The following is a 19,795-nucleotide window of genomic DNA, read 5'->3' on the forward strand; positions in this document are numbered from 1 at the left end:
GCCACAGCAATGCTGTATCCAAGCCTCATCTGTGACCTACACCACAGCTCATGGCAATGCTGGATCCTTAACCCACTAAGCAAGGTCAGGGATGGAACCCACATCCTCATGGGTGCTAGTCGGGTTTGTTAACTGCTGAGCCATGATGGAAATCCCTCTTCAGAAAATTTCTATATGAACTATATAAAAAGTAAATCTTAAAATTCCAACAGTAAGGATGCTACATTTGTTAACTATTCACACTGAGTTTATTCACCCAAATTTCTATCTTTGAGATGTTAATGATCTGTCTGGAAAGACGGACAGGTAAATAACTAATTGTAATTCTATGAGTTAAGTGCTGTAATAGAGCTATGTAAAGGTACACAATTCCTAGAATTGAAGACACTTTTGATTGTGTGGTGTGCAAATTCCAACAGCTTTTTGAGAACAATTATCAAATGTGTATATTTAAAAAATCTTGATTGACCATAGAGTACATTAATCACTGGGGTTATTTACTAGCCTCTTCTCTAAATCAAAGTTGGAGCCAAGCTTTTTGTGAAGAGGCTAACTCCATTTGGGACCACTTAGCCATTCCAAAAGCATGAATTTGTCATCAGTTTTAGTTCTGAAAGTTCTCTGACATTTCCTGAGAAATTAGTTAAATTAACATATCTGCCATGACAATTATGTTACTTTCCCATCTACTTCTCCACCTGGCAGCTGGCTAGTTTCTTTTAATACTGATTATAAGTCTGTCCTTAAAAAAAAAAGAAAAAGAAAAACCAAACCACCAAAAAAACAAAAAACAACCTAACTGGGAGTTCCATCGTGGCTCAGTGGAAATGAATCTGACTGGTATTCATGAGGGCACAGGTTCCATCCCTGGCCTTGCTCAGTGGGTTAAGGATATGGTGTGCTGTGAGCTGTGGTATAGGTTGCAACACTGCTCAGATCCTGCATTGCTGTGGCTGTGGCATAAGCCTGCAGCTGTAGCTCAAATTCGACCCCTACCCTGGGAACCTCCATATGCCCGGGGATACAGCCCTTAAAAAGACAATACATAAATAAATGAGGCTGTCCTAATTTCAGAAGTATTAAAATGTGGAAAAACTTGGTACTTATTTTTGAAGACATATGGTTTCTAAGAGCTATGGGAAATAAATGAGGAAGTGATTAATTTTGCTTAGGGAGGAGGTGACATTTGAGTCGAGGCTGGGAAGTTGAATAGGAGTTTCCCAGGCAGATAAGAGGCTAAAAGTTATTCAAGGCCAAGAGAAATCTCTATTATGGTGCTTATCTGAAGCTATTCTGTCAATATTGCTCCACTCCCAGGAGTCTAAATTCCTTGAGGTCACGAACCAATTCTATCTCCAAAATGGCCCACCAGGTCATTATTTTGCCATTTAGTTTTTGTTTTTTTCATTTCTTATTTACTAGCTTTATTCATATATATACTTATTAACAAAATAGTATTTTGATTAGCTCATTGTAGAAAACTTGATAAATACAAAGAAGCAAATAAACACATCCTCTATAAATCCACTGTAATTCCCCATTTGGAGAAACCGCTGTAAATATATTGGTGTGTATGCTTCAAGCCTTTTTTTCTGTTCATATATACATCTAAATCGGTCTACCTATACCTTTTTTTTTTTTTTTTTGCCATGTCCTTGGCATGAGGAGGTTCCCAGGCCAAGGATCTAACTCATGCCACAGTAGTGACCTGAGCCATAGCAAAGGCGGGATCCTTAACCTGCTACGCCACCAGGAAACTCCAACCTATACTATATTTTAAAACTATACTATACTTTAAAACTACCTATACTTTTAAAACAAAAGTGGTATCATAAGTGGGATGGACTTGGAATTTGGGGTTCATAGATACAAACTATTACATTTAGAATGGATAGACAATAAGGTCCTACTGTATAGCACAGGGAACTATATCCAATCTCCTGGGATAGACCATGATGGAAAATAATAAAAATTTATTAAAAAAAGGATTGTATGTATATGTATGACTGAGTCACTTTGCTGTACAGCAGAAATTGGCACAACATTGAACATCAACTATAATTTTGAAAATATCAAATCACTGTATTGTAAAAAAAAAAAGGGAGCGAAAGATCTCTGTGGAAATGCAAACTTGACCACAAAAAAGTAGTATCATAATATATTTATTAGTTGATAGTATTATTTTCTCTTAACTATCATATTAAAAATCATTGTTGGAGTTCCTGTTGTGGCTCAGCAGAAATGAATCTGACTAGTATCTATAAGGATGCAGCTTCCATCCTTGGCCCCCATGATGGGTGGGGGGGTTCAGTGTTGCCGTGAGCTGTGATGTAGGTTGACTGTGTGACTGAGATTCCACGTTGCTGTGGCTGTGGGGTAGGCTGGCAGCTGCAGCTCTGATTTGACCCCTAGCCTGGGAACTTCCATATCCCTCAGGTGCTGCCCTAAAAATAAAAACAAACAAACAAACAAACAAACAAACCTTGTTTGTCTACATACACTCCCATGGAAGGAAAAAATGTCAGCTTCCAATTTTCTATTTTTATTTGGCTGATCTCCTAACCCCAGCTAATTGAGCTAGAGGATTGGCATCTGATCCAAGGACAGCCCACCTGTAGGCAGTCAGAGACATACTCATGGGGTGAAAAGATGAACTGGGCCAATCAGATTTCACTGGATAATGGAATTGAGCAACATATCCTCAGTAGAGCTGATGCTGTAAGGATGCCAAAGTCTTGCCTCAAACAAAAGCCAGAGTTGTGAGAGGGCAGAAGATATTAGAATGGAGGAAGCTGGTTGTCAAAGAGAGGAGGGCAGAGCAGACCTGTGTAAAAGCAGGGATGCCCAGGCGGAGAGAGTCATGCCTTCAAGCTTCTGTTAATGCTGCTTTTTCTTGCTCCAGTTTCAGTCTATACATATATTTATTATAAATGCCTCTCTTCTAGACTTTTCCCACTAAAATAAAAAGAGTAGGTCACTATTCCTTTCTCTTTTTTTTTTTGTCTTTTTGGCTTTTCTAGGGCTGCTCCCTCGGCACATGGAGGTTCCCAGACCAGGGGTCAAATCAGAGATTTTGCTGCTGGCCTATGCCGGAGCCACAGCAACGCTGGATCCAAGCCAAGTCTGCGACCTACACCACGGCTCATGGCAACACCGGATCCTTAACCCACTAAGCAAGGCCAGGGATCGAACCCCGAAACCTCATGGTTCCTAGTCAGATTCATTAACCACTGCACCATGATGGGAACTCCTAGATCTCTGTTCCTTGTCAAACCTTTTCAGAACCACAAATCATCACTCTTATGGCTGTATAACATTCCATCGTTTGGAGTTGCCATAACAGAATAAAAAACAATACCCCTCCCTGCCCCCCAGGGATGGGCATTTAAGGCATTTCCAATGAGCAGCTTCATTACTAATTTTTGCATATTAAAAGATAACTTTGTTATGATACATTCCAAGAAGTGAAATTGTTTGAATGATGGCTGCATAATGCAAAGTTGGACTTCAGAAAGATTGTCCAACCAGAAGCGTCTTTCACCCTTTTGCCAATACTATCAATTAAAAAACCAAACCGTTACCACTCTTATGCCAGTTATATCCTTAATGTGCATTTCTATGAAACTTGTGTTTATTGATCTGGCGTGTGGGTTCGGTCATTAGACAGACCTGGGTTTGAGCTCTGCCTCTTGCTATGTGTTCTACTTAATTCTCCATTTTCTCATCGTGGAGATAAGAATAGGTTTTTTTTTTTTTTTTTTGGTCTTTTTGCTATTTCTTTGGGCCGCTTCCGAGGCATATGGAGGTTCCCAGGCTAGGGGTCTAATCGGAGCTGTAGCCGCTGGCCTATCCCAGAGCCACAGCAACGCGGGATCCAAGCCGCGTCTGCAACCTACACCACAGCTCACAGCAACACCGGATCGTTAACCCACTAAGCAAGGGCAGGGACCGAACCCGCAACCTCATGGTTCCTAGTCGGATTCGTTAACCACTGTGCCACAACGGGAACTCCAGAATAGTTCTTTATAGGATTATTATAAGGCTCAGATGAGAAAATAAATACAAAACAGAGTCCAGTAAAGCCTCAGTACATCTCAGTTATTATAGCTATGCAGAATGACTTAATTTGTAACCATGAGATAAAGCTGTGTGAGACATCTGAAACTCAGTGGGATGTTAATTTAAATACTTGTTAGAAATACAGGGTCCTAGAAATAAGAAAGAATGAGAGCCCATTCGTTTTACAACCTTTATGATTCAAGAGAAAGTACATTTACATATTTGAATTTTATCCATTGAAAAGCTCTTTTGAATGAAAATAAGAACATATATATGTATTTTAAAGGCCAAGAAATATAAAATAAAATCAAAAGATAAGCTGGGTAGGACTCGCATATTTCTAAGAGTAGTCAGAAGAGGTAATGAGTTTTGAAGTCCATGGCGTAATATAAAAAGGGGCTCAAAATGACAGTTGGTACAGTGAGAAGAATGCCTCTGAAAATCTGCAGCTCCAGAACTTATGTTTGGTAGAAATCTCTGATCAAAAGTAGTCTTAGTTAACTAGGCTGAAACTGTCTTTCTTAGCAGCTCTGTGTCTTTCAACTCAGACGCTTTAGAACTAAGCACTAAGTTTTTTCTTGGACAAAAACTATGGGATTAATATGTGGAATTTAGAAGAAATGTGTGCTTATTTCACATTTAATGCACTTGCGATGTTTAAGAAAGTTTGTCTTGTTTGGCTTATTATTATAATAAACTTATTATTAAATTTAAAAATGAGTTATAATAATTATATAATTGTAATTCTTATTTTAAATAAATAAGGAACTGGGTCATCTAAGAAAACTGAAGATTCATTATATTTGTATGTTTATTTCATTTATAGGGATTATTAAGGCTTGAAAAGATTCTAGGCTAAACAATTGAAGAAATTAAAAGACAAGCTAATAAATTAAGTTTATAGACATAATTTTAAATGTTGGAAGATGTTGAATTAACTGTTTGTGAATGGGACCAAAAATCATTCAAAGTTTCTGAAAAGTGATTGGTTAAAAATATGCCAACATGGCAATATGACTTATAAACAGAATAAAATTTGTGTGGTAAACTTAAGAGCTTAAGCACTAATTTCTGATTTTGTAATAAACTTTTGCCTGTTTTTCAGTGAGGGTATTTTGTTTTCATAGGTTTTCAAGTATCTCACTTTAACATTTTGAAGGAAGAATGGATAAACTAAAAATTGCTCGAGCAAAAAGCCCGGAGCCAGGTTGTGAAGTAGCTTATTTGGCATGCTAAGGAAGTTGGACCACATCCTGAAGGGAGTATTAGCAAAAGACTTTAAAATGGAGGAACACGGCCGTGTTTGCACTTTAGAAAGAACAGGGAGTTGGTTGGCAGGAGGGAAAACAGAGGTGATGACAATCTAAACAATGTAATCACAGTAGTGATGGAGACAAAATCAGGACACTTCAGAAAAAAATACCGATTGCCTGTAGGGCGTGAACCAAGCGCGAAGTTTCGACTGAGGACTGAGCACCATTAACAGATTATAACAGCAGCAGGGTCAGTGTTTGACACGTTTAAAATGTTCGTGGGCTTCACAGGTTAAAATGCCCATTACACAGCGGAAAACGATGAGCCAGGGCTGCTAGAAAGTCTGGTCTGAGAATTACATTTAGAGTTCCTCAGCATTTTAAGGTGAGCGTGGATAAAGCGGGCAAAGAAAAAACAGAAGAGGGGCTGAGCACAAAATTCCGTTGAATTCCAATATTTTCAGGGCAGGTCACAAGTTGCAAGGGAAGAGGCATCCCTAAAAGAGGCAAAGAGTGCCCTAAAAAAGAACTTGCAAAGAATAGTGGCAAGGAACCTAAGGGAAGGAAGTCTGGACAATTCTCCTGCTCTAGCATCCACTTCTCAAATACTTAGGGGAGTTAAGCAGTTCAAATCTGGCGACTGCTGGCGAATCTGGGAGAAGACTGAGTCAGACTGCCAGACTGTGCAGCCCCTTAAGGCAGTTTGGGTCTTGCCTCTGTTCACAACACGCTGAGCCACTTCAAAGGAGGCCTTCCCTGAGCACTCGGGTGCAGAAGAGTTTGGCTAGGCAAGCAGGAGAAAGAGGGTGCCCACATTTTTTATTTCAAGCTACCGACACTGGTGGCCTTTTTGTAGGAGGTGCGGTTGGGGCGGCGGCCGGCGAGGGCAGGGATCCAGGACGGGTCGGGGCCTTGTCAGTGGAGCGGAGCTGTCAGCAAGATTGGCGGGCAGGCTCCACCTTCTTCCTTCCGCCTCTTGAGGGCGTAGCGGGCGCAGGGCGGGGGCTAATGGAGGCGTTGGGAGGGTCAGGCCCCGCCTCCTTTCGCTCGCTCTGGTCAGCGCGGCAAGGCGGGGCCGCTGGGGCGGGGCCTGCGGGTGGGGCCGGCGGTGTGGGGCGTGGCCTTCGGGTGGGGCCGGTGGCGTGGGGCGGGGCCTGCGGGACCAGGGCAGCCCGCGCACTGTGCAGGAGCAGCAGCCGCCGCCGCCCTCGCCTCCAAGGTTTTGCTGCTTCCTGAGCAGAGACCCGGGCTCGGCCGCCATGTCCGCCACGGACGAAGTTGACGGACTGGGCGTGGCTCGGCCACACTATGGCTGTGAGTGCGGGCTCCGCAGCGCGGGGGTCTCGGGGCCGGGCTCGCTGCTTCCGAGGCGCCGTTTACCCGGGGGCTCGCTGGGCGGGTGGGGCAGGGTGGCTGTGGGCCGCGCGTACCCGGAAGAGCCGGTTGTCGCTGGGTGGCGGACGGCAAGGACCCTAACCCGCGCCCCCTCGGTCTCCGAGGCGGCGGCGGGGGGGACCCAGGCGACCTCCCCGCCTTCTCCCGGGCGCTGCGGCTGGAGGGCCCCACCCAGCGCCTCCCGCTACTCAGCTTGGCCACAACTGGGGAGACGGCCTAGGGTGAGGTGGCAGGAGGACGGGGCAGGGCGTGTCCCAGGGACCGGAGACGCGGGCTCTGCACGGGCTTAGTGAGAAGGTGCTGCCCGAGTGCTGCCTGCGAGGTAGACTCAGGGTCCAGACCTGCCCGGCCCCAGGCTAGCTGAAAGGTGCGGCCTTGGGCAGGTCACTTCAGCTTTCTCGGGATCCCTCTGCGGGATTTCAAAAGTGGAGGGGAAAAAACCCCAAAGCTCCGACTTCCTCATTTTCCGAACCTCATTTTCTGTACCTGTCCCACTGAACTGCGGGCGGATTAGTTACCACTGGGCAAAGGAGAGGCCTTTGGAGTCTGGAGGTTTTCGATTTTATTTTATATTCTATGAATAATGTTGTGTTTTCAGATACTTTCACTCAACAGTTATATACGAGGTATTGTGTCACGTTGGTGACAAAGATGAGTAAGACCAGACCCTGCCTTGAAAGAATGTTTTTATCAGAGAGACAGGCAGGTGTACTATCTAATGATAATAAGGAGTGATAGAGATGCCCTGCACCAACTGGATTTACACTGTAAGGTGGGGGAGGGGGAGTGGCCTGGGGAAGGCAGGAGGAACCCAGAGAGGACTTTTGAACAGAGCCCTGCAGGATGCTGTGCGTTTTGACGGGGCAGGGTGGGGCCGGAGACGTGACCTGAAGAGGAAGAGTGTGAACTAAGGTATTGACAGCAGAAGAGCCCTGTGCGGGTTGGGAACTGAGCGGTGTGGAGTGCACAGTGGTAGGGGGAGGGGAGGGAGAGGAGTTTCCCAAAGCAGTCCGGCTAAACTGGGACAGGCATTGAATGCCAACCCCAGGAATTGGGAGTTTATTCTATATCCTGGGTGCCCATAAAGGGAAGCAGATTCCTTTGAAGTTAAGCTCATAGGCTTTTGAGACACACTGGGTTTGAATCCAGGCCCCACCATTTAGAAGCCATGGGGCTAAGATCACCCAGCCTCACTTTCCTCATTTGTAAAATGGGAGTGATAATCACAGGATTGTTGTGGGGCTTCCCTAAGAGAATGCATGTAAAATGCAGATCACAATTACACCACTTAGTTTCTCAATGACTGCTGGCTGTAATTATTAATACAAGAGGGAAAAACATGAAGAGCTCTGGATTTGGAAGGAGTCTGGCAGATAGACCAGCACAGATTTGGACCAAAATCTCAAGTCAGTATTTTTCAAGTCACCCTGAAATTTAGTACATGTTCATAATATTGTAGTTTTAAACAAAGATTAGGATGCATATGGTCGAACTCTGTGGTTCCTGTCTTAGGAAAGTCCCTGTAGGACGCCTGGCTGTGCACACATTACCCTGACTCTAGGTGGCTAGCAGGAATTTGATGCTGTGGCCTTCTATCACTCAGGAAGGGTACAGATTCTTGTGCTGACCTTCTTTCTTTCATGTTCTAGCTGTCCTGGATAATGAGAGACTTACTGCAGAGGAGATGGATGAAAGGAGACGTCAAAATGTGGCTTATGAGTACCTGTGTCATTTGGAAGAAGCAAAGAGGTAAAGATTGGCTGGCTGGAGAGAAGATTGGGAGAAGGGAGCTGATAATGGTGTGAACAAAAATAAAGATCTCTGGGTATGTTGTAGATGTGCCTGTGGGAGGCTGGTAGTTGGAAGAAATAAGTAAGTATAGATAGGATAGGGTATTTTCTTTCTTTCTTTCTTTTTTGTCTTTTTGCCTTTTCTTGGGCTGCTCCCATGACATATGGAGGTCCCCAGGCTAGGGGTCGAATCGGAGCTGTTGCTGCCAGCCTACGCCACAGCCACAGCAACAGCAACGTGGGATCTGAGCCTCACCTTTGACCTACACCACAGCTCATGGCAATGCCAGATCCTCAACCCACTGAGCAAGGCCAGGGATTGAACCGCAACCCCATGGTTCCTAGTCGGATTTGTTAACCATTGAGCCATGATGGGAACTCCGAGGATACGGTATTTTTCACAGGAGCAAGTAGCCTTCATAGCACTTTATCTTGAAACAATCTGATGGGCACATACGCATCCTAAAAATTTCCATATTTGTGTTTTGCACTTTTATGCTTATGGTGCATGTTTTGGGCACTATCAGCTCTAGGGGCGAAATAGCATTTTTAAGATTTGAAGTTTTTGGCCTTACCATTTCACTGGTTCTTCACTGGTTTTGTTTTATATATGAATTGGGTCTCTTCTCCCCTTGATAGTGCTCTGGGTATAGGTCCATCCATTTGGCAATATTCAAAGGCTGTTTACCAAGGGCAATGTCCTCTGCATTCTTTGTGAAGTAAATGTACAACTGCTGTTTTCCTTTTTCATGTGCTCTAAGACCTTGTGGTCTTATTCTTAAAAGTGTGGATTTGCTATCAGTGGTTCATTTCTTTTGTTCTGGTGCTTAGGTTTCTTTCAAGGCCCCAGGGTAGGCAGATGTAATTACAGATCATGTACCCTATAAGTGAGCTTTGGTAGAGAAGGCCAGCAAGGGATAGTGGAAGGTTTTTGTTGTTAAGTCTAATGAAAATCAAGGATGTTTCAAACAGTGCTAATGAACAAGAGTGTTTTTGTCTTATTTTGTCTTTTTAATTCTTTTTTTTTTTTAATTCTAAATATCTTAAAACGCTGCAGGAAAGTCCAGAGAACAATACAACAAAATCCATGTATTCCAAAACACGCAGATGTTAGCCCTTCAGATTTTTCCATTTTCTCTCAAAAGACACAATTGGAGTTCCCTTTGCACCCTTTCCCGGTCCCAGTCCCCTCAGTTCCATTCCTGGGGGTACCACTAACATGCATTTGATGCATCTTTTTGAATCCAGGCTTCTTTTCTGAGCTTACAGTCCTTCCATTAGACTGGGGGCGGGTTGTGAGGGGATTAGTGGTGATTTAGGAGGAGAGAATGATAATAGCACTTGTTTCTCTAAATAGAAGGTTAGACCCTAGGAGCTGAATATGTTATTAGAAACAGGGATGTTTCTCATACAAGGTTTGTAAGGGTCCTGTGAGCAAAAATATTAAGTCTTTTGCTACTTAGTCTGTGGACTAGATAAAGTCCACAGTTTGGAAAGTAAAGAATTTGAAAGCTGCAGCTGATGTGAGAGGCCATCTTGTGCTCTGTGAAGTCTTGGTGTCTTTGTTGCGGTGACCTGGGGGTGAGAGAGAAGGTCCTCACCCTGCCTAAAGCATTCTTTTTTTTTTTGTCTTTTTGCCATTTCTTGGGCCGCTCCCGCGGCATATGGAGGTTCCCAAGCTAGGGGTCGAATAGGAGCTGTAGCCACAGCAACTCGGGATCTGAGCCGCGTCTGCGACCTACACCACAGCTCACGGCAATGCCAGATCCTTAACCCACTGAGCAAGGGCAGGGATGGAACCCGCAACCTCATGGTTCCTAGTCGGATTCGTTAACCACTGCTCCACGACGGGAGCTCCAAGCATTTCTATTTTTAATAATAGATTTCCACAGTAAAATTTCCTTTCTACAGAGGGTATCCTGACTAACATCTCCTTGCTACCACTAATAGTTCCATTTCTAATCTATTTCACCATCTCATTTCAGCAAGTAAACTGAGGTCTGCCTTTTCGTGGTCTACTGTGGTTTTCTTGATTGAAGAATAGTTGTCAATATTTTATACAATGGTTTTTTTTAGTCTTTTTTAGGGCTTGTACCTGTGGCATATATGAAGTTCCCAGGCTGGGGGGTCAAATTGGAGCTGTAGCTGCTGGCCTACACCACAGTCACAGCAATGCCAGATCCAAGCCGCATCTGCAATCTATGCCACAGCTCACGCCAATGCCAGATCCTTAACCTTGAGCAAGGCCAGGGATTGAACCTGCGACCCTCATGGATACTAGTCAGATTCTTTTCCGTTGAGCCACAGCAGGAACTCCCTGTATAGTGGTTCTTAACTGGGGTTATACGTTAGAATCACCTGGGGAACTTTAAAAAAAAAAAATAGACCCAGAATCTCTGGGTCTTACCACAGAGATTCTGGTATAGTAGATCTGGGCTGGAAGGTCTAGATACCCGTATATTTTATTTGTTTACTTATTCATTCATTTATTTTTTAAATTATAGTTGATTTATAATGTTCTGTCAATTTCTGCTGTACAAAGTGATCCAGTTATACATTTATATACTTTTTTTCCCCACATTATCCTCCATCCTGTTCCATTATTAAATGATTAGATATAGTTCCCTGTGCTCTACAGCAGGATCTCATTGCTTATCCATTCTAAATACAATAGTTTGCATCTACCCGTATGGTTTTTTTTTTTTTTTTGTCTTTTTGCCATTTCTTGGGCTGCTCCCTCGGCATATGGAGGTTCCCAGGCTAGGGGTCTAATTGGAGCTGTAGCCACCAGCCTACACCAGAGCCACAGCAACTCAGGATCTGAGCCTCATCTGCAACCTACACCACAGCTCACGGCAACGCTGGACCCTTAACCCACTGAGCAAGGCCAGGGATTGAACCCGCAACCTCATGGTTCCTAGTCGAATTCGCTAGCCACTGCGCCACAACAGGAACTCCCCTACCTGTATATTTTAAATGCGTTTAGTGGTTCTGATGGTCCCATTTCTCACCTGCTCCTCCCCCCACTCTCACCCAGTAGAGAAACAAGATTTAAAACATTTTTGGAACTCTACCTTATGGTGGGTTATGATAGCCTGAATAGGATGGTTCTCTTCATCATGTTTCCTTCAAGTGCTGCACTAGAACGGTAGTTCATTTCCATCTCCTCTAGAGCATGTTCCTTGCTGTCAGGTATAAAAATTTTTTGCCCAGAATAGAAATGGAGCCCATTTCTTTTAAAATCCATCCAGGGCAGTCCACAGTCCCCTGGGATGTTTTTTAGTTGGGTGCTTTTGCATACTTAGGAAGTGACTAAGGCAATGAGACATTTATGACTTATTTTTTATACTTTGCGTTTTGGCCTTGCATTGAGGAAATTGTGCCTGGTTTATTTTATGGAGGCAATCATAAAATCTGGATGCAGTGTTTTTGTTTTTGTTTAAGGCTTTGATTAGAAAATCAACTTGGGAAGCATCTATTTAGACTTTATAACCAGAGAGGGCTAGAACAAGAAGCCAAGAAATGTCATGCTGAGAAAAGAAGAGGGGGATTGATTCCTCCTGGCCACCTGATGTGGCCACTGCCACTCTAAGAAGTATTGGAGGTGTACCACAGCCAGATCACATGCTCTTCCTTATTAGCTGGGGCTTCAGCATCCAGTCATGTCTCCTACCCTGGTGAGCTGCACTGTACCTTGTGTGCTGCTGGGTCCCCCTTTCCTCTCTAGCACAAGTCCATTTTGCCTTTTTGGATTGGCCCCATCTCATTTCCTTCATAACCTCCACCCCTCCCAAGTTGGAGGAGTCCCAAGGTTTGGAATTTATACCGGTTCCAAAGCCAGGAAGAAAGATCAGAGAGCTCCTAGGGAGAAAAGGTTCCCCTCTTTAGTTCTATTTATAATACTGCTACTCCTCCCACTGAAAGCTCCACCTTCTAGCACAGTGGCCCCATTGTGCGTCCTAGACCACTCCATTTTCTCTGTACCTGTAACAGAGCCCTTACGTGGGAAGAGAGGAGAGTGTGGAGAAAAAGAGCATATAAATGTGCGCAGACAGGGAGTGTAAGTAAGAGTGTAAATAGAGAAATGAGAGTGTGCTCTGGTGTGAGTTTCTGTTTCCCCAAAAGGTCAAGTGGGAAAGTTTAGGAGTGATTCTGTAAAAATATGCACTGGGAGTGGTTGGGAAATAGAAAATGCAGATATTCTGCTTTTCTTTATCGTTTGAAGAGTAGCTTTAATATGGAGGTTAAGTTAGTCTAATGAAATATCATCTAAAACTTCAGGGTTTTAAGCTAAGGGCTGCAGAGCAGACCAAGAACTTATAAGCAGGATATCTTAAATTATGTATTTATGTTTAAATATGAGTTTATTTTTATCCTTTGGTCCTTTCTGATTGGGCTTTTTGTTTTGGGCTAAGGAGCAGTTGTATAATAGAGAGGAATGGCATTTTCACTCAGTTGAGGGAGGCGAGGTTTAAATATGTGAGGAGTGGTAGGTGCCCAGGTCTTGGACAAGAGGAAGTAATAGATCAGCAGGTTCAGGTGAAAAGAACCAAGAGAAGACCATAACAGGTAGAGCAGGACAAGGCAGTCTGCAGGTGAGGAGAATTTATGTGTATTATTAGAAATGGAAAAAAATTCAGTTAAAGGTCCTAGTAGGAAGGTGAATTCCAGCAACCCCCGAATTTGACAATTTAGGATTCCTTCTTTCAGAGGCTGGCTAGTGTGCCTCTTTGAGCCTGTCATGGGCCACCTTCCTTCTGCTCAGTGTCCAGACCCCAGCTCAAGGGGCTGGACACATCCCCCTTATAGAAGGGAAAGTGAGGGCTAGGGCTGACTGGAGACTGTCAAAAACCACGTGATATTGACAAGCAGTTAGCACTAAATAGAGGCGCTTTACCTTCTGTAATTTAGGGGAATTGAAAAAGTATCTTGGAAAGAAATCATGGAAACAAATTCCCTTTTGTGCACATGTCTTTGTTACTGCCATCAAATGCTTTCCAGGATGGGCTCTTCAGATCTCTTTCCCTTTAAGTGGGGTCAGAATTCCAGTAACATCTGGATATATCCAGACTGGCACACCGTGATCATGAAAAGAGACGTTAAAGACATTTAACTAGAAGCTTACCTACCAGCTCCCATAATTCTCAAATGGAGGAATATTGCTTAAAGATCGAGGAGGATCATTTTTAGGAGCTTGACTCAAAAGTTTCCTTTTACAGATGAGAAAACTAATTTAATTGCTTCATGAGATCCAGTGTGGTTAGTAAACATAGCTTTTTAATGGTACTTTGGGATTACAAGCTGGATGCATTTATGTATTTATGATTATCAAGGAGAAATATGGGGTGGGACTTATTTTTAACTTTTAAAATGGTGACAAAGATGAAAATCTTTTTTTCTTTTTTTCTGCAACTTGCCTTAGTGCAGCTGCTTTGGACAGACTCCATGGTAAGAAGTGGGTTGTGTTTAAAAGTGATAAAAATGATTCAAACTAAGAGTGCTTTTTCACTTTGTAATAATGTTACAAATGGGAGGATTAGTTCCTAGTATGGCCATGAGAAGCTATCCTACAGTGTAGCTGGGACACTTAGCAAAATTTACAGTTAAGAAATGTGGAGAGTAATATGGTATACATGAGGCAGTCAACTAGTTAGTAGCTCTCCTAATTACTAACAAAAGTCACATGGCTATAAGACTTTAGTGAAACAAATTTTAAAAGCCTGAATAAAACGTCTTTGAAAATCCTGACTGTTGAGATATGTGAAGTGTAAAGAACAAAGACTTTCAGTTTTGGCAGGTGTGAGTTCTGATTTTGGTTTTGCAAGTTGCTTAACCTTAAGTAGTATAGCCTAAATTTGTACTTTGCAGAATGGAGATACTGTGCATCTTAGAGAGTAACTGTGAAGGTTAAGCACCTGGCACAGTGTCTGAAATACAGTAGGCACCCCATAAATGTATCTTTATCCTGGTCCTTGGGGCAAGAGCAGATTTTATATGAAGATGATGAGGCATGTGTAAAGTTTTCTGGGGAATTTTCTGGGTACTTTCAAGGTCCTAAAGGTTGGTAGCTTTAGTTTTTTCACTTCAGATTTAAGCTCTTGTCTGAAAGGAAACACCAGAAACAGAGAATACCTCTGGGGATTGGAGGGTGCGAGAAGACTTTTCCTTTTTACTTACTGCTTTTCCTTATATTTAAAAATGTGGGAGGTCCTGTCCTGACTCAGTGGAAATGAATCTGAATAGTATCCATGAGGATGCAGTTTCCATCCCTGCCTTTGCTCAGTGGGATCCAGCATTGCCATGAGCTGTGGTGAAGTTTGCAAATGTGGCTCGGATCTGGCATTGCTGTGGCTGTGGTATAGGCCGGCGGCTACAGCTCTGATTTGACCCCTAGCTTGGGAACCTCCATGTGCCACAGGTACAGCCCTAAAAAGACCAATAAAATAAAATAAAAATAAAAAAATGCTTTTTAGGAGTTCCTGTTGTAGCTCAGCAGTTAACAAACCCGATTAGTATCCATGAGGATGTGGGTTCGATCCCTCGCCTCATTTGGTGGGTTAAGGGTCTGGCGTTGCTGTGAGCTGTGGTGTAGGCTGTAGACGAGGCTCAGATCTTGCATCGCTGTGGCTGGAAACTTCCATAATACTGTGGGTACGGCCCTAAAAAAAAAAAAAATGCTTTTTACAACGATCATGAATGTTATAATAAAGAAAAAAGGAATAGATTAAGGAAACAGAAAAACTGTCCAAGTATATAACTTTTAGAGATAATCACAAATTTAGATTTTTAAATTGCTGTATTGTCATCTTAATTTTCAGTTGATAAATGATAATGTCTATCATTTATTTAGGCTTATCCCAAAAGTTATATTGCTTGATTTCTGGAAGGATTAAACATTTCCCCATATTTGCTTACTGTTTTTATTTTATTATGCAAATTGTTGATGAGGTATGTCTGTCTTCTAGGGTCATGATGTTGACTTTCATGAGCTCTCTTATGAGTCTCAACCTGTCTTATTGCTACATTTTCTCTTATTTGTTACAGTACAGAAGTTTTAAATTTTATGCAGTTTGTGTTAATCTTTCTCTGTGTTAATTTCTTCTATCTATCTAGATAGTTTAATTTCTATAAAAACCTTGCTAAAATTTGAAGTTTTATATTCTGTTAGCTTTTGATTTAGTTATTGAATTTTTAAAGCATCTTAGTCTTTAAAATTCCACGGTGTTTCTAAATTATTCTGATATACTTAAAAATAGTCTTTCAGAGTTCCCTTGTGTCTTAGTAGGTTAAGGATCCAGCATTGTCACTGCTGTAGCTGAGGTCACTGCTGTGGCATGGTTTCAGTCCGTGGCCCAGGAATTTGCACATGCCACGGGCATGGCCAAAAAGAGGGGAAAAAAATCTACTACTTATTAGCATTTGATAACTACTAAGTCAAGTATTGAATTGCACATAGTTCTATTTTCAGACCTTTTATTCTGTTATGGCGAACTGTTTTTTCATTTTTCTTGAAAGAATGTGTTATTTCATTTTCTTGTACTTGCTATTGAGAAACAATGTTTGAAGCTAGCATGATTTTTAGCTCCAAGACAAGTAGCCTTTTTAAAATTCATTTTCACTATTTGAAACTTGTAAAATTCTTGTTTTTTGAAGTTTCCCCCGTGTTTCATATTAGAGTTGATATAGGCTTACCTCTAAAGTGGACACTCTTCTTATTTATTTTTTTGTTTATTTTAGCTTTAGGAAATTGTTATGCTTTTAATAATTGGTTCTGATTCATTAGTTCTGTCTTGGGGGGTGGTGCCTCTTTGGTAGGTTAGATCTGTACATTGTTTTATGGCTGATCTTCCTTTTGTGCATTAAGTCAGCATTCTAGATATGTGTTACATATATATTTCCTGTTTCACTAACTTGATTTTCTGCCATCTTGATTTTTTTCCTTTGTTCTGTTAATGCTAGTTTCTTTGTCTTTTTACAGTTTTTGTTTTGAACTAACTCCTTTTTCCCTCTCTACTCTTGTTAATAGATCAAGTGGTCTCTGAATAGTTCATGAAGAAAAGTGTGACACCTATAGGATCCTGTCAGGTGGAAAAAAGGAGCTTGTAGCCAAGAGAGTTATTTACTTATTTTCGATTTACTTATTTTTCAGTAAGTTTTGGAGTGAATATGACCACAGGAGATCAGTATTAACTGGATTGCCCATCAGTCAAAGTTAGGAAAGTCTGGTTGGGCTAAGTAGATCATTAATTTGACCTGACGTATATTTCTTCTGGTCTTAGATATCTAAGCAATATATGTGTTTATATATTTTGATGTTGCCAGTTGAAAAAAAAAAATACTTGAGGACCTAAGTTGTCTTGTTCTAGGGATGTGATTTTCTGGCTTTGCATGATGATCTGTCTCTGTTCATAATTCATTCTCTTTCACAGTTTAGCAATTAGGGATACCTGTTGATAGCAGGACCTGTTTTAAACATTTTAAAGCCATGCAGTATTTGATTGTCGCACTGTTGTTTCCACTAGGGCTGCTGAATAAACCCGTTCACAGGAAGTGTTTGTGTAAGAAAGTGCTGGTAGGCAAAGTGAGACCATCCGGAAGTGATTCATATGACTGGGGTTGTTTGTTTAATTCCGGACTTGGTTGCCTAGAGACCATATCTTTGAGCTAGCTGAGTGAAGTGCTACTTCAGTGCAGAGGTCCCCATTGCCTTTTACCTGATCAAATCAGGACTCTTCCATTTGATTTTTCTTCTGGAAGAGCTTCTGGTAATCTGATTGATGCCTGTGCTTTTACAGTGTGTGAATCAAAAAATATTAAGTATATGAATGAGGAGTTCCTGCTGTGGTGCAGTGGGATTGGAGGCATCTTGGGAGTGCTGGGATGCAGACTGTATCCCCAATCGGGCACAGCGGGTTAAGGATCTGGTGTTGCCCCAGCTTCAGCTTAGGTCACAACTGAAGCTCGGATCTGATCCCTGGTCCCAGAACTCCAGCTTGGATCTGGTGTTGCTGTGGCTGTGGTGTAGGCCAGCAGTTGCACCTTGATTCTACCCCTAGCCTGGGATCTTCCATGTGCCGCACCTGTGGCCCTAAGAAGCAAAAAAAGAAAGAGAGAACAATGCTTACATAAAGTTTGAATGTTTAACATTTTTTTTACTCTTGTAATTGTTGGCAAGAATTAATTTATTTTTCAATTAGGTATATTATTATGGAAACCTCAAAACCTCAAATACAACAGCTAAGAGGAGGCAAAACAGAACAAACCATAAACCAACCCTGCAGTTTGCAAGAGCATTATGATATGCATTGTTTCCTGTCTGCCCTAAGATCAGTGTCCTCCTGGTTTCTCCCTCTCCATCATCCTCATCATCAGTACCATTTACTGAGCACTTAGCAAGTACCAGGCACTGTGCTAAGCACCTTATATGCATTGTCTAATTAGCTATTCTAGAAGTCCCATGAGGTGCTTTCTTATCTACGTTTAACAAAAAAGAAAGGAAAGCTCAGAGAGGTTGACTCACCCATCTCTTAAGTGGTAGATCTAGATTTCAGACTTGGTGAGGACTCCAAAGCCCTTGCTGTTCCCCAGATTAGTCTGTCACTGCAGTACTTACTATTTCTGCTTTTAAAAATAATAATGACAGCAACAGTAATTACCAATAATTAAGCAGAACGATCATGTACTTTATATGCAGCATTACTCTGCAATATGCATTTTTTTTTTATTTAAAGAGGGAGAAAATGACTTAGTATCACGTTTTGAGGTCATGTAACTGTCTATGGAATTAAAGCCCAGACCTGTTGACACCATTGCTACTGCTGTCAACTTCTCCAGGCACCGAAGGGACAACATTTAAGACCAAAATTAAGTCAGGTAGATTCCAGAGACATTTAGCAATTGCTTAGCTGTCAAGTGGGTGAGGGAACATGAGCTATTTCCTGCTTTTTTATTGCAGGATCTCTTTTCCTTGCCATTCTGCCTATGCATGAAGGCAGTTCTCTGAATGGTCTCATGTATTTTTGCAGCTAACAAATTGTTGGATGCCCGTCTTAACTTTTTCTTACTGCAGAGCTAAAGATGGTGATAGATAAGTAACTGTTAACTGTTGATTGATGAAAAATTTGTGCATGAATGCTTCCAAGAAATACAGTAAATATAAAATCCAAGTTAAGTGATTTGTTATAGGAGTATAGAAACATGATTGGTCTGTGATATATGTGTATATTAACTTTTTTGACCTAAGTCCTGCTCACTGAGACTGTCTCCTGGAATTGAAAATGGATGAAGAGATCATATGGTTACATACAGTGACTCTGGGGAGACTAGAGAGTGCCTGATTGGTTTTCTTCTTTATAACCTGGCACCTACTTTTGATTAAGCTTAGAAAATCTTTGCTTCTTCCCAGCTGCTTGTTTTTTAACTAGTGACCTCATGCAGACAGGAGTGGCAAATTGGATTGGAAATTGCCTTGGATTGTTTGGCAAGAATTGTACTTTTTGGTGTTGTGGGTGGAGGAAAGTCCTGTCTGAAGACTTCTATTTCTTCTTTACTCTGAATACCTTCCTGTTGACTCATTGGAAATCATAACGAAAAGCAGAAGGAGCGTTGGAGAGGCAGCTGCCAGGCCAGAGCTTGGCTTCTTTTGGGGCAGATGTTTGGGGACTGAGAGAACTCTGGCTTTAAGAAAAATTGCAAGACTTTAGTAGAAGGAAATGCTATTATTTTGATAGGTATTGTCCATAAGGTAGAAAGTATCAGCCTGTTATTAGAGATCATTAATCAGCAACATAAAAAACTAAAAATATTCTCGCTCGCTCTTTTTTTTTTTGTCTTTTTGTCTTTTTTTTAGGGCCGCACCTGGTGCATATGGAGTTTCCCAGGCTAGGAGTTGAATTGGAGCTATAGCTGCCAGCCTATGCCAGGGCCACAGCAACGCCAGATCCTAGCTGTGTCTGCGACCTACACCACAGCTCACGTCAACGCCGGATCCTTAACCCACTGAGCAAGGCCAGGGATCAAACCCACAACCTCATGGTTATTAGTTGGGTTCGTTAACCGCTGAGCCACTACGGGAACTCCTAAAAAATATTTGCTGGACTAGGATTAATTAGTATTCCTAAAATAGCAGCAGAGGAACTGAATATGAAAAGAGGGAATGGGGGCAAAATTAGAAAATTGAAAAGAAGGAAAAAACCTATGATCATTAAATTAGAAAAATGATATAGGAGTTCCCGTCGTGGAGCAGTGGTTAACGAATCCGACTAGGAACCATGAGGCTGCTGGTTCAATCCCTGCCCT

The 19,795-nt window shown here is 42.0% G+C and overlaps 1 protein-coding gene across 1 annotated transcript in view; it reads left to right on the top strand.

The window, feature by feature from the left end:
• The first annotated feature begins 6,467 nt into the window (after positions 1-6,467).
• IQGAP1 (IQ motif containing GTPase activating protein 1) overlaps positions 6,468-19,795 on the top strand; it is a 105,885-nt gene continuing 92,557 nt past the window's right edge. Inside the window, 2 exon segments of the mRNA XM_047796986.1 lie at positions 6,468-6,626; positions 8,357-8,456. Coding sequence (XP_047652942.1) covers positions 6,572-6,626; positions 8,357-8,456 — 155 coding nt within the window. The 5' untranslated portion in view covers positions 6,468-6,571.

This window comes from Phacochoerus africanus, chromosome 9, assembly GCF_016906955.1.
Source record: "Phacochoerus africanus isolate WHEZ1 chromosome 9, ROS_Pafr_v1, whole genome shotgun sequence".
Lineage (NCBI taxonomy): Eukaryota > Metazoa > Chordata > Mammalia > Artiodactyla > Suidae > Phacochoerus > Phacochoerus africanus.